Source organism: Oncorhynchus kisutch, linkage group LG15 (assembly GCF_002021735.2).
Source record: "Oncorhynchus kisutch isolate 150728-3 linkage group LG15, Okis_V2, whole genome shotgun sequence".
In the NCBI taxonomy this organism is placed as follows: domain Eukaryota; kingdom Metazoa; phylum Chordata; class Actinopteri; order Salmoniformes; family Salmonidae; genus Oncorhynchus; species Oncorhynchus kisutch.
Window position 1 is genome coordinate 66,634,241 of NC_034188.2, and position 15,154 is coordinate 66,649,394.

At 42.0% G+C, this 15,154-nt stretch overlaps 1 protein-coding gene across 1 annotated transcript in view; it reads left to right on the plus strand.

Annotated features, from left to right (window-relative positions):
• Positions 1–1,790: 1,790 nt before the first annotated feature.
• The window catches only part of LOC109905726 (serine/threonine-protein kinase TAO1), a 30,709-nt gene continuing 17,345 nt past the window's right edge, over positions 1,791–15,154 (plus strand). The window contains exons 1-10 of the mRNA XM_031790864.1: positions 1,791–2,312; positions 8,314–8,570; positions 8,673–8,744; positions 12,490–12,591; positions 12,708–12,753; positions 12,866–12,962; positions 13,096–13,209; positions 13,363–13,454; positions 13,725–13,818; positions 13,940–14,021. Coding sequence (XP_031646724.1) covers positions 8,439–8,570; positions 8,673–8,744; positions 12,490–12,591; positions 12,708–12,753; positions 12,866–12,962; positions 13,096–13,209; positions 13,363–13,454; positions 13,725–13,818; positions 13,940–14,021 — 831 coding nt within the window. The 5' untranslated portion in view covers positions 1,791–2,312; positions 8,314–8,438. The remainder of the gene's footprint in view (positions 2,313–8,313; positions 8,571–8,672; positions 8,745–12,489; positions 12,592–12,707; positions 12,754–12,865; positions 12,963–13,095; positions 13,210–13,362; positions 13,455–13,724; positions 13,819–13,939; positions 14,022–15,154) is intronic.

The window sequence follows — 15,154 nt, forward strand, 5'->3', positions numbered from 1 at the left end:
TTTACTTGTAATTGTTATTGTTTATTTCACTTTCATTTATTATCTACTCACTTGCTTTGGAAATGTTAACATATGTTTCCCATGCCAATAAAGCCCTTAAATAGGGCAGAGGCAGCACACTCAGACCTATCTCAGGAAATGCCTAGAGGCAGAGATAGGATGAAGGAAGTTCTAGGCAGGATAGCACTACTGAGCTCACAGTTTTCTTCTTCTTAGCAAACACTTGAACAGCTTTGGGATAGGCTACATCTAGCGCCCTATCTTCCAGCCTCTTTCTAAATTGTGTCCTCTTGTAAAAGGGTACATTTAATGGGATTATCTTTCAAAATCCTCTTTATCTTAATCTGGATGCACCTTTCATATACAGCATTGTATTCTTCATGATCACCTTTTTTTCTTTGGCATCAGAATTTTCACTTGCAGTACAGCACTTTTGTATCTCCCATTCATGACATGGCCTGAAAGGCTTTCTGTTCATTTGGATAAAGAGAGGCTACCTTATTGGTAGGGCTGGCCATTTGGATGGGAGCCAAACAAGAGTATAAACTGCTTATTTGGAGCACCGATTGGTTCACTGTAGTTTAGAAGAGAAAGTTGTCACCAGCTTTTTTTTACTGTTTCACATTCCGTATAATCATGAATTAGTCAAAGGTTTTCTTAATGTAGGATCAACTGGATTAGCCTGTAATGCAATTAATTATAATTTGCTATGTTATAACTAGTGTGATTACAGTGTTATTACACAAGTCCCTAATATTCCATTAGGGTGTTTTCTTGTAAAATGTTACAGACATTGACGAGTTGTGAGGGTACTATTGTGTTAAATGCTGAGCTGTAATCGATGAACAGCATTCTTACATAGGTATTCCTCTTGTCCAGATGGGTTAGGGCAGTGTGCAGTGTAACTGCAATGGCGTCGTCTGTGGACCTATTGGGGCGGTAAGGAAATTGGAGTGGGTCTAGGGTGTCAGGTAGGGTGGAGGGGATATGGTCCTTGACTAGTCTCTCAAAGCACTTCATATTAGGCCTACTAATATCACTGATACAATACATTGTACAATACATCTGTTTTCCTTTTCTTTGGGTTGTCGAAATAGAAGAGTAGAACTGGTCAATCTGTAATAGCCTAGTTATGACCATCGGCATAATTTGTTAGATATTCCAATAATGTATTTGTCTGAAACTAAATTGCACTAATTGAACCCAACTTCAGTGATGTTTATGGAAATGCCTTTCCCTTAACCTGACTCCAACTGCATCACATTTGGGACCAGCTGTAAACCACCTTTGGTCTGCTTGGGTTCTCGAGAGCTATGCTATGTTGTTGTCGTAGGTCTCTTTATGTAGTGTTGTGGTGTCTCTTTTTAAATTTGATTTAACCTTTATTTAACCAGGCAAGTCATTTAAGAACAAATTCTTATTTACAATGACGGCCTACCAAAAGGCAGTCTCTCTTGTCATTTTTATTTTTAATCCCAGCCCCCGTCCCCACAGGAAGTCTTTTGCCTTTTGGTAGGCTGTCATTGTAAATAAGAATTTGTTAAATAAAGAGCTACATCATGCTAAGCAATGCTGGGGAAAAGTTGTAAAAACAATGTACATAGCTTCAATAACTTGTTATGCTATATGGGCATGCCATTTTATTTTGTCCATAGTAATTAGAGAAACTATTTAGTCTGCAGACCAGTAACTGCATTGTCACCGCTCATAGGGGTTTTGGTAGCTGTTCCATGCGTTTAGGTCAGAGTATTGGGTCAGAGCAATGACTGTATAATTATGAATGGGTCAGAGGGAGTTTACAGCGATAGGGCGGAACTGGCGTTCCAGAAACAGACTGAATTGAAAGAGGACGGGAGAGAATCCCAGCATAAACACTGTAAAATATTGAACATATTCCTACTCTCATTCAAAGAAAAGGCCTCTCCAATTTTCCGACGATATCAAGGGTGCGGTCGCTTTCAGTGTAGTTGTTTTCGTGGTGCTCCTTGAGCTTCCCTCACATTTTTCCCCACCGTATTTGTCACGGAGGGAGGCGGTGGAAAGCACGGCCGCCATCTTTGGGATCTGCCTGTAGTACGGGATTCGACAATCTGGGCCCCCGTTAGTCCAAGGCAAGGGTGGAGATTTTTTGCCAACTCTACACAGCCAATCTAAATCAACAAATCGGTTGACAACTTTGAAAAACATCAGAAATCAGTGTAAGGAAAATATAATAGAGGAAAAAACACACGTCCAGTACTCTTCCTATCCACAATTGGTTGAACCACACGACATTCTCTGCTCGGCTCAAACCAGCCAGGCCCGTCGGAAGGGTGAGTTTAAACTGGCTAGCAGCAGCTAATGATAGCTAGCCTCACATTTTTAACGGGTTAAAATGTGAATGATACGGTGGTAAACAGTACTTGCAACGTTGCCCTAAAATACACGTATACCTACAACACTTGTCATATCACCATGTATTGCTTGCACACCACGTAAGAAACTAAGTTGGCTTCTACGGCTAGCTAACGTTACTAGTAACATTGTTAGCTAACAGTAGTACTAGTTAGCTGCTTCACGTTTTCTTGGCTGATCGAATGGGGTGTAGGTAACTAGCTACCGGTAACTTTCCAGTTTGTTGACATTAATAAAGCAATTACATAGCTTGCTACTAAAGTTGGCAGCATTGTCTCGTAGTAATGTTATATGTTTTGGGGAGTTCTGACAGAACTTCGATTAATGTCCTGGCTATAGCTAGCTAGGTATGTGTTAGCTATGCCACTACTAGCATTTGCTGGGCAGCTTGCCAGTGAGCAAGCAAATGGGAGTCTAGGGACGTTTCTCAATGATGAGTTTGCCTTGAACGTCATTCGTCAATTTACAATCTTGCTACTGTACTGTCACATTTAACTAGGGTACATATTAGGTGTATGTTGCATCTATTGCAAAGATCAGAAGGTAAACAATAGTGTGTTTTATGTCATCTGTTTCTTTGATCCACACAAAATTGGTTTACAAATGCTGGGTGTTCCAGTCCTTGTGCAATAGGTACACATCATTAATAAGAACAGAACACTACTAAATGCATTTGAATAAACCTACAAGTGCACAAGCCTGGCTATTATTATTTTTAAGAATGAAAGAGCACTTGGCAACAGCTTGCATTCCCATCTAGCTGCTATTACCCTAGTTTAGACCCCTCTATGATTGGATTTGTTAGCTGTGACATTCATATGCCCCAATCTGTTAACGTTGGCCTAAAAGGCTCCATGAATGCTGGAAGGCACATTAAATATGATGTCCTCCTTGCATATTGATTAATAATTGTTATTTCCCTGGTTCAGTTTGTGTGTGTGTGGGGGGGGGGGGGTCAATTAAGTGGGTGCCACTTCACCGTGTGAACTGAAATGAGTTGGCTGAGTTGGTGTTCATACTCATTTCATTTGTTTATGGGGCTCTTACATAATCATGAAAACAAAGGGGTTGGGTCAATTCAGTTTTCAAATCAGGAAGTTAATTGAATATTGCTAATTGTTTTCTACTATGAGGATTTATCAATTCATGAATTGCATTTCAATTCATGAATTGCATTTCAATTCATGAATTGCATTTCAATTCACTTCAAAAACAGTGTACTGGATACTCCAGAGAGAGACACAAATAGGTCCCAGGGATAGACAATAAGGATGGCCATGTTTGTATCCACAGCCTTGCATTGTGAATACATGATACATTGATTAGCCTATCACAGACCACATTACACCTCCACAGATAATACAATAGTTTTCCCCTCTAAGAGCTCCAAAGCAACACCATTGCTAGGGCTGTATAAGCTACGATAGAATAGTCTTACTGCCTGAAACAATTCCCAGCAGGGCCTATAGCTGAGCGAACAGGAAATGCTGAGAAATGCAGTGCAGTGACAGCATGCAGAGGGAATTCCATCCCTCCAGCTTTGTTGTCCTGTCCGGTTGTATTCTTGCAGTCTCTCTCTTTTTCCCTCTGTCTCTGTCTCTCTCTGTGTCTGTGTGGCACGTCAAAGTGTTTCATTAAATGTATCAGTTACCATCGCTGTCACTGCTCTCACATGCACCCTGTTGTTCAAAACGTCATCATCATGAGAGATAGGCTACAACAACAAGGCTCATTCATGAACAACAATGTAGTAAACAACAATGGCAATTAAGCCACAGTCCCATGCCGTTAATGAGACTTTATTTCAGGGCTGTGGCTGCATCTGTACAGCAGGGTAGTGAATGAGTCGTCCAGTGGGACAAAGGATGTCTGCCTGCTGTGCCTGAGGGACTGGAGTCCGGCTGTGCTGTTCCTACCAGGCCGAGAAGGAAAGGAACAGTCTTGTGACTCTGGCGTCAGAGGGAGAGTGTTGCTCAGTGTGTCTGTGTGCAGCTGATCATCTGAGCTGGCTGGGCACAGTCAACCTTCCTCAGATAACTAGTTAGCTATCAACAATTACATCATGTTTAAGAGCCAGAGATAAGTTACATATTTATTGAGGCATACAGACAGTGACATATTGTGTTACTGCCAGAAATGTTTTTGAATTACAAAAACAAATTGGCACTGTAGCCTAGTCAATTTTCTGGTGTTGTCGAGGAGTGGCTATGTTACACAGGCAGCTATGAACCATAGGAGCAACATGTTACTACCACACTTGTTGGTCTTCCTCTGGCAATGTTGGAATAGGCCTAGTAAAAACAGTTTCTTTTTTTTTTGAGGATGGAAAATACCCCCTAAATATATATTTGAATCAATTGACTGAGGAAATGTCTGTCTTGACCATACAGGTCTAACAACTAGCCAGTTTTATGTTATGGATGGTATGGTGCATAGCTCATATCATCCATTCCTTAGTCGCCTACTGTGTTGTAATGTTGGGTTTTCTTTGTGTGAGGTTATCAGCTGCAGGGCTATTTTCTTTGTTTCCCCCTTACATCTGTCTGTCTGCATACCTCTGTCTATCAGCCAGGACACAGCCCACTGGCTTTCTTACAGTAGTTGCTGTTTCTATGGAAACAGGAGACTGTGGTCTCTTCCTACTTCGTTTGCCGGAATGGACCGAGAGCTATAACTGGCCACTCTCCAGAGCTCAGCCTGACGTCACTGGCCAGTGTGCCCATCCCTCGCTCCTATTATTAGGCTCTCCTGTGGCAGCCAGGGATGCTCAGAGGGCCATGGTCCTACAGTAATGGGCTGGACATGGCAGGCACACTAGTTTCTTTCTCATCGTCTGCCTAAAGCAGCCCATGGCGTGCGTCATATCCGAGGGAGAGAATACTGGACTGAGCCAAAAAAGTTGAAAGCACAGCACTGGTGTTTTTTTTCTTCTCTCAAACCATTGATGACACAACTGAATTTTTACACCTGAGGAAACCTTTGAGACCTGAAGACTGCACACAACTCTGCCACTCGAGGATGTCTCCTTTAGAGGTCGACCTATTATGATTTTTCAATGCCGATACCGATTATTGGAGGACCCCAAAAAAAGCCGATACTGATTAATCGGCCAATTAAAAAAAAAAAATGTATTTGTAATAATGAAAATTACAACAATACTGAATGAACACTTATTTTAACTTAATATAATACATCAATAAAATCAATTTAGCCTCAAATAAATAATGAAACACGTTCAATTTTGTTTAAATAATGCAAAAACAAAGTGTTGGAAAAGAAAGTAAAAGTGCAATATGTGCCATGTAAGAAAGCTAACGTTTAAGTTCCTTGCTCAGAACATGAGAACAGATGAAAGCTGGTGATTCCTTTTAACATGAGTCTTCAATATTCCCAGGTAAGAAGTTTTAGGTTGTAGTTATTATAGGAATTATAGGTCTGTTTCTCTCTATACCATTTGTATTTCATTAACCTTTGACGATTGGATGTTCTTATAGGCACTTTAGTATTACCAGTGTAACAGTATAGCTTCCGTCCCTCTCCTCGCTCTTACCTGGGCTCGAACCAGGAACACAACGACAACAGCTACCCTCGAAGCAGCGTTACCCATCGCTCCACAAAAGCAGGAGCAACGGGAACAACCACTCCAAGTCTCAGAGCGAGTGACGTTTGAAACGCTATTAGCGCGCACCCCTCTAACTAGCTAGCCATTTCACATCGGTTACACAAGCCTAATCTTGGGAGTTGATAGGCTTGAAGTCATAAACAGCTGCTGGAAAACACACGAAAGTGCTGTTTGAATGAATGCTTATGAGCCTGCTGGTGCCTACCATCGCTCAGACAGACTGCTCTATCAAATCATAGACTTAGTTATAACATGATAACACACTGAAATACGAGCCTTAGGTCATTAATATGGTCAAATCCGGAAACTATCATCTCGAAAACAAGACGTTTATTCTTTCAGTGAAATACGGAAGCGTTCCGTATTTTATCTAACGGGTGGCATCCATAAGTCTAAATATTCCTGTTACATTGCACAACCTTCAATGTTATGTCATAATTACGTAAAATTCTGGCAAATTAGGCGGCCCAAACTGTTGCATATACACTGACTCTGCGTGCAATGAACGCAAGAGAAGTGACACAATTTAACCTGGTTAATATTGCCTGCTAACCTGGATTTCTTTTAGCTAAATATGCAGGTTTAAAAATATTTTCTTCTGTGTATTGATTTTAAGAAAGGCATTGATGTTTATGGTTAGGTACACATTGGAGCAACTATATGCAACGCAGGACACGCTAGATAAACTAGTAATATCATCAACCATGTGTAGTGATTATGATGGATGGATGGATTGATTGTTTTTATAAGATAAGTTTAATGCTAGCTAGTAACTTACCTTGGCTTACTGCATTCGCGTAACAGGCAGTCTCCTCGTTGGACTAGTTAACTGTAAGGTTGCAAGATTGAATCCCCCGAGCTGACATGGTAAAAATCTGTCGTTCTGCCCCTGAACAAGGCAGTTAACCCACCGTTCCTAGGCCACCATTGAAAATAAGAATGTGTTCTTAACTGACTTGCCTAGTTAAATAAAGATTAAATAAGGGTGTAAAAAAAAAAATAGGCCAAATTGGTGTCCAAAAATACAGATTTCCAATTCTTATGAAAACTTGAAATCGGCCATTCCGATTAATCGGTCGACCTCTAGTCTCCTTTGCACTTCCTCTCCCTCATGCAAAAATAATAATGATATGAACCATGTTTCCATATACAGTTTTTATGCGAGTAAAGTCATACCATATATATAATTATATATTATTTTTACGACAGCTGTGATGGGAACAGGAAGTTTCGGTACAATTTTATAAATGCAGACATAATTTGTTTGTTTGACATGGTGGGATCTTTTTGTGTCAGTAAAATATATTATGTGAGAGATGATGGTGGAAACACCTTTTTAAGGGCAATATTAACCATCATATCGAAGTAATCTTGGTATGATGTCAAGTCGTCGTTTTTATTAGGCTACAGATGAAAAAAATGTATGAACTTCACAGGGTCGTGAAAGTGCACAATGATCTTGATGCTCCTTTCCAATAAGTATCGAGGGTCTGATTCTGGTGACATGAGGATCGATGCATGACTGCAGTTTGACTAATAAATATTCTTGCTTGTATCCCCAATAATCTCATGTAGACTAGCCTACCGCGCTGTATCTGCGAGCTGTTGGTTTAAACACAAGTGACAAGACCAGAGTAACAAAACTATTGGTAGAGTTGAAAATGCGATGGAAACACATTCAACTTTAGATTTTTATTCGGTAGACGAAAACATAAGCAAAAAAGTACATTTTGTGTGCACTATCATCACGCACTGATTTTTATCCTCAATAAGTCCGTTTGATGGAGACACCACTGGTGGGAAAATGCATATATTTTCTTTATGCAGATTTTTGAATATTCGCATGAAAATCTGTCGCCAATTGGATGGAAGCCTAGCTAGAGACAGTGTTTTTTTTTCCAGAATAGTGCCTCCTTAGTTATCATGGTTACATGGCCCGATACTGACTGTGCAGGAAAAGGTTTTAAAGGAGGCTTATTCTGAGCTTAGGGCTGCCCTGTCCCCTATGTAGGCTTTTCAGCATTAGTTAATCAGTATTAAAAGTCCTATTCACTCTCTCTGTTTAGGCTGTTATTCTTCTATGTCCCGGAGAATCAATTTTACCATTCACCCCCTCTCAATATCATAACTTGATTGATTTTGGGTCCCAGTTGGTAGAGCATGTTGCAATGCCAGGGTTGTGGGTTTGATTCCCACAGGGAAAAATAATGAAAAATCTGCTAAATAACTGAAATGGTGGGGGGAAGCATGATATTGATGTGCTAGTTCTCGCTCTCTGTCCTCTCCATCCCCCCCAGGTGTGTACACGTATGAGGCCACTGTCCTGCAGATGAACCGTCGGTGGGGGCTGTCACGTCACTGTCGCATATCCAGATAATCCCTGGCCGCGGCGGTGGCGGCACTGGCACGTCCCCCCCTCAGCATGCCCAACACTAGTCGGGCGGGGAGCCTGAAAGACCCCGATGTTGCTGAGCTCTTCTTCAAGGAGGACCCTGAAAAACTGTTCTCAGACCTGCGAGAGATCGGACATGGCAGCTTCGGTGCAGTCTACTTTGTGAGTACTTGGACCCGCCACTCTGTGCTCAGTAACAGAGCTGGACTTCCATTCAGAACGGTTTAAGATATAGGGCAGGGTGTTGACTGTATTTTTCTTCAGGCACGAGATGTGCGGACCACTGAGGTGGTGGCTATCAAGAAGATGTCGTACAGTGGAAAACAATCCAACGAGGTAAGAGACTGACTGTGCATCAAATGCCGTTGGTGTTCCATCAAACAGTTATAACCAGTGTTGTACGGTATACCGGTACTATGGTAATATCACTGCACCAAAACGTTATGATACCTCAATTTAGAATACCGTAGTGCTGTTTCATGAGATACTGCTAGTCCAATGATATCCACTTCACTTTCAAGCGCATATCACATGTGGCAGCTGTAATCAGCCAGTCACATCCCCTACCAGCCCTGTCACCTGCTTCTCTCCGTCCGCCCTCCATGTACATCTATTCCTCCGTCAGGATTTTCAAATAGAATTTAGCATTGGAGCAGTGTGCTAAGCGAGAAATTTTGGCACATTACATAATTTCATCGCATGTTTTGACCAAGAGCACACAGACCAGTCTGAGTAGTCTTTGCAAGTTCACTGTCATGCAGCCTCTGAGTGTCAGAGAGGGGAATGGAGCGGAGCAGCGCTTCGCCCCCAGGCATGGCTGCAGCTTTACAGCAACGAATACGGCTTGTTTCTAGCCTAAACAGTTAAAAAATATCACCCATATTTCCAGTTTTTCTTTCTTTCAGGATTCACGCACATTTTAAATGATTAAATAAACCATGTCGCGGGCTGTTGTTAACTAATCCTGGGTTTCTAATTATTGGTTTGATAACGAACAAAGTTGTTCAGTCATGTTACCTAGCTAGCTAACAACCTGGTAACTTGACTAGGTTTAAGCAAATTTGATTGGCACATGAAGAAAGAGAAAGGGTCTGCTACTCATGAGTTGTGCTTCAAAGGTAGGATTCATATAGGCCTAGTGTAAGAATAAACTATATCAACAATCTATTTCTTTCTGGTGCTCCTTAAATTCTGTTTGGTGCCTAGTGCTTTAAAAGTTGGGAGCAGTGTGTTTGGGAGAGGGAGAGAGTGGTGTGTGTTTTGTTTGGGCTCCAAGTGGCGCAGTGGTCTATGGCACTGTATCTCAGTGCTAGAGGCATCACTACAGACACCCTGGTTCGAATCCAGGCTGTATCACAACCGGACGTGATTTGGAGTCCCGCACAATTGGCCCAGCGTTGTCCGGGTTTGGCCGTGTAGGCCGTCATTGTAAATAAGAATTTGTTCTTAACTGACTTGCCAAGTTAAAATAAAGTTAAAATAATACAATAAAACAATTACAAGAGTAAGGGAGAGAGAGTGTGTGTGTGTTTGTGAGGAAGGGGGAGAGTGTGTGTGTGTGTTTGTGAGGAAGGGGGAGAGAGAGTGTGTGTGTGTTTGTGAGGAAGGGGGAGAGAGAGTGTGTGTGTGTTTGTGAGGAAGGGGGAGAGAGAGTGTGTGTGTGTTTGTGAGGAAGGGGGAGAGAGTGTGTGTGTGTGTGTTTGTGAGGAAGGGGGAGAGAGAGTGTGTGTGTTTGTGAGGAAGGGGGAGAGAGAGTGTGTGTGTGTTTGTGAGGAAGGGGGAGAGAGAGTGTGTGTGTGTTTGTGAGGAAGGGGGAGAGAGAGTGTGTGTGTGTTTGTGAGGAAGGGGGAGAGAGAGTGTGTGTGTGTTTGTGAGGAAGGGGGAGAGAGAGTGTGTGTGTGTTTGTGAGGAAGGGGGAGAGAGAGTGTGTGTGTGTTTGTGAGGAAGGGGGAGAGAGAGTGTGTGTGTGTTTGTGAGGAAGGGGGAGAGAGAGTGTGTGTGTGTTTGTGAGGAAGGGGGAGAGAGAGTGTGTGTGTGTTTGTGAGGAAGGGGGAGAGAGAGAGAGTGTGTGTGTGTGTTTGTGAGGAAGGGGGAGAGAGAGAGAGTGTGTGTGTGTGTTTGTGAGGAAGGGGGAGAGAGAGTGTGTGTGTGTTTGTGAGGAAGGGAGAGAGAGTGTGTGTGTGTTTGTGAGGAAGGGGGAGAGAGAGTGTGTGTGTGTGTTTGTGAGGAAGGGGGAGAGAGAGTGTGTGTGTGTTTGTGAGGAAGGGGGAGAGAGAGTGTGTGTGTGTGTGTGTTTATGAGAGCGAAGGAGACTGTGAGGAAGGGAGAGAGAGTGTGTGTGTTTGTGTTAACCGAAGTCTGTGTTAACAGATGCAGTGTTTTCCCCTTACTGACACAGTGACATGCAGATCATTATGCAGTGTTTTCCCCTTACTGACACAGTGACATGCAGATCATTATGCAGTGTTTTCCCCTTACTGACACAGTGACATGCAGATAATTATGCAGTGTTTCCCCTTACTGACACAGTGACATGCAGATAATTATGCAGTGTTTTCCCCTTACTGACACAGTGACATGCAGATAATTATGCAGTGTTTCCCCTTACTGACACAGTGACATGCAGATAATTATGCAGTGTTTTCCCCTTACTGACACCGTGACATGCAGATCATTATGCAGTGTTTCCCCTTAAAGACACAGTGACGTGCAGATAATTAGGATAATTAGGCAGATAATTAGGTAGGCCTTTGCAAATATGAGCAAATCAGCCAGTCTATGCAGTATTCTATTATACACTGAACGTGTGACATTAAATTCAATATGTGTTGTATTGAGTAGAAGTGTGCATTTCAGTGAAAACGTGAACAAGGGGCTGGGGTACAGGGGAAAACGGGATACTAGGCCACAGATTTTTTTTCTCCACATGGTATCGTCACAACACTAGTTATAACACAACAGATTCAGCCAAAAATGTCACACTTGTTATCAGTTACCACGTTAAGCTTACTTTGTTACAGCACCTTTCATAATTCTAGTTTTGTTAGTTAGCATCTCTCACTACTTGCAAATAGCATTATTTTTTCTAAAAATACACAGTTAGCTCAAAAATATATAAATCAGATAATTGTGTGACAATGTAGGCATGGAGTATAAACAATATGATCTATTAATCCCATGACATTTGGTTTAATCAGTGGTGTGATGACACAACGTGTTCTCCAGGAAACGGTTGCCTCGTTTTAAAGGTTACCCAATTTCAATGAGTTGAGACAGTGCAGGGCTGTTACAGATGTTTTGTTTGTTGTCTCAATATTGGTTTACAGGGAAAAGGCTCAATAGCATCTAATCTAACAAGGCCTATTCCTTGAAGATCCTTTCCTCATTGAGTTTGGAGCTTTAGGCCTATAGTTTCTCTACATTTTGGTCTTCAAGGGGATTTGTTGTGTTTCTCAGCAGTTAAAACATCTAGCTTATTTGCTTAAAGTAGTGGAATTGCAAATCAGTGGCCTGTTCCCTGAAGCGCAGTCTAAAAACAGTTGATAATCAGATTTGAATCTGGCAAAATGACTGGATTGGGTAATTCATTAACCCAAATAAGTAGAGTGGAACTCAAAGGGAAGTAACTAAAGTTCCATGTAGAACACATAGTTCCATGTAGAACACATAGTTCCAGCCTGCATCTCTGTCCTTATTGTTTAAAGGGGCAATCTGCAGTTGCTAGATCCATTTTTTGACTTCTAAATGAATGATATACCTATTGATTCTTGAAGAATATAACTTTTATAAATACTTAATGAGCTTAGTTTAACTGTTGTACCCCATCAGAACCCCAAATATAACCTTGTTTTACTCCAGTATTTGTAAGCATCGTAATTGTAAACAAACTGTATAGCGTCAAAACATTCTTAAAACTATAAATGTGATATCTTGGATGGTCAGTACATTTCTCCAGGCGCATCCCTCAGCTTTTTACCCAAACAAGAGGATGGGTGAATGCTAATTGCTTCAACTGCAGATTGGCCCTTTTAGAGCTTGTTACGCAAGCATGATGTAATCATTCCACTGTTTTACCTTACAGAAATGGCAAGACATAATCAAGGAGGTGAAGTTTCTGCAGAGAATACAGCATCCGAACAGCATAGAGTATAAGGGATGCTATCTGCGAGAGCACACTGCCTGGGTAAGAGTGTTATCTGAATGGAAAATATAAACAATAGGTCAAAATGCTATGGTGAATACTCTGAAACAGGTACATTAGTTAACCCTGTATAACACTCTCTCTTTCTGTCTCTGTAGCTGGTGATGGAATACTGTCTGGGCTCTGCCTCTGATGTCCTGGAAGGTAAGATGGGAGTTTTTATGACACAGTGATGATTTATAAGAATAGTTCTTCTTTGTGGTTTTCGCCATGATTTGCAGCACTCTCATCCCATCTATCTCTACATATTCTGTAGTTCACAAGAAACCTCTTCAAGAAATGGAAATAGCAGCGATTACCCACGGTGCTCTACAGGGGTTGGCTTACCTTCATTCCCACAACATGATTCACCGGTGAGTAGTGCTAGTAGCTGTATATGTGGATGTGCTAGACTGACTTCTTTGTGCCCTTAGGGGGAGTTTGCCTGTGCCAGTGGAACAAAGCTCTAATGCCATAATCACTCTCCTCTGTTTGTCTGTCTGACAGAGATATTAAGGCAGGGAACGTCTTGCTGACAGAGCCTGGCCAGGTGAAACTTGCAGATTTTGGTTCTGCCTCCATTGTCTCTCCAGCCAACTCTTTTGTGGGGACGCCATATTGGTGAGTGGCAGAATTCCAATGTACAAGAAAAATGGATGGTGTTTGAAACATGGGGAAGAATTTTGAAATGTGGCACTCTCTATTGTCTCATTCAATATTTTCCATCAAATCAAAAGCGGTGTAACGGTCATTAAAATGGGTATGTTTCCTCAGGATGGCCCCAGAGGTAATCCTGGCTATGGACGAGGGTCAATATGATGGGAAGATTGACATCTGGTCTTTGGGGATAACTTGCATTGAATTAGGTAAACTCTTTAGTCCATGTACTCTGCTCTGGTTCAACTCTAGCTCTCCTGTTGTTTTAATGTTCTCCTTTGTTCATTCCATATCTCAAACCAATATCTGGCCAGTAAAGAAAGTACACCTATTTTTCATTTTTTCATACTGGTTGAAATAATACATGTGCTAGGTTTTGTCTGTCTTCCTAGTTCTTCTCCTCCCCACTGTCCTCCTTGTTATGTTTGGCTGTTAGTGGATCCTGGTAACCTATTGTTTTCTATGATCTTTTTTTCTAGCTGAGAGAAAACCTCCACTGTTCAATATGAATGCGATGAGTGCCTTGTATCACATAGCGCAGAATGAAAGCCCCACACTGCAGTCAAGTGAATGGTACGTCATGTAGCTTCATCAGAGTTGGTTATTTTAGGAGAAGGAATTTGTCCGCTTTTAAAGTGTGTCATGGTGAGAACGAAACTAACTATTCCCTCTTTTCCCCCATCTCTCACTTCAGGACGGATTACTTCCGAAACTTTGTAGATTCTTGCCTTCAGAAATTCCCCCAAGACAGGCCCAACTCTGAGGAACTTTTAAATGTAAGACCTCCGATATACACTACATGAACAAAAGTATCTGGACACCTGCTCGTCATTCTAAAAATCATGGGCATTAATATGGAGTTTTGCTGCTTTAACAGCCTGCACTCTTCTGAGAAGGCTTTCAACTAGATGTTGGAACATTGCTGCGTGGACTTGCTTCTATTCAGCCACAAGAGCATTAGTGAGGTTGGCCACTGATGTTGGGCGATTAGGCCTGGCTTGCAGTCGGTATTCCAATTCATCCCAAAGGTGTTTGATGGGGTTGAAGTTAGGGCTCTGTGCAGGCCAGTCAAGTACTTCCACACTGATCTCGACAAACCATTTCTGTATGGACCTCGCATTGTGCACAGGGGCATTGTCATGCAGAAACAGGTAACGGCCTTACCCAAACTGTTTCCACAAAGTTGGAAGCACAGAATGGTCTAGAATGTCATTGTATGCTGTAGCGTTAAGAATTCCCTTCGTTGGAACTAAGGAACCTAGCCCAAACAATTATTCCTCCTCCACCAGACTTTACAGTTGGCACTATGCATTGGGGCTGGTAGCGTTCTCCTGGCATCTGCCAAACCCAGATTTGTCAGTCGGACTGACAAAGAAAGCGTTTCCACTGCTCCAGAGTCCAACTGCGGTGAGCTTTACTCCACTTCAGCCGACGCTTGGCATTGCATATGGGGGATGCTGGGCTTGTGTGCAGCTGTTTGGCCATGGAAACACATTTCATGAAGCTACCAATGAACAGTTATCGTGCTGACGTTGCTTCCAGAGGCAGTTTAGAACTCGGTATTGAGTGTTGCAACCGATGACAGACAATTTTTACTCGCTAGTCCTGGCAGTCCCGTTATGTGAGCTTGTGTGGCTTACCACTTCGCGGTTGAGTTGTTGTTGCTTCTAGACGTTTCCACTTCACAATACCTGCACTTATAGTTGACCGGAGCTGCTCTAGCAGGGCAGACATTTTACGAACTGACTTGTTGGAAAGGTAGCAACATGGTACCAACCTATGTTGTTTTTTTCCCTCATCAGTCTATATACAATACCCCATAATGACAAAGTGAAAACTGTTTTTTTTTGTGCCATTTTTACTAACTTATACAAAATTAAAAACAGAAATCAAATCAAAGTTTATTTGT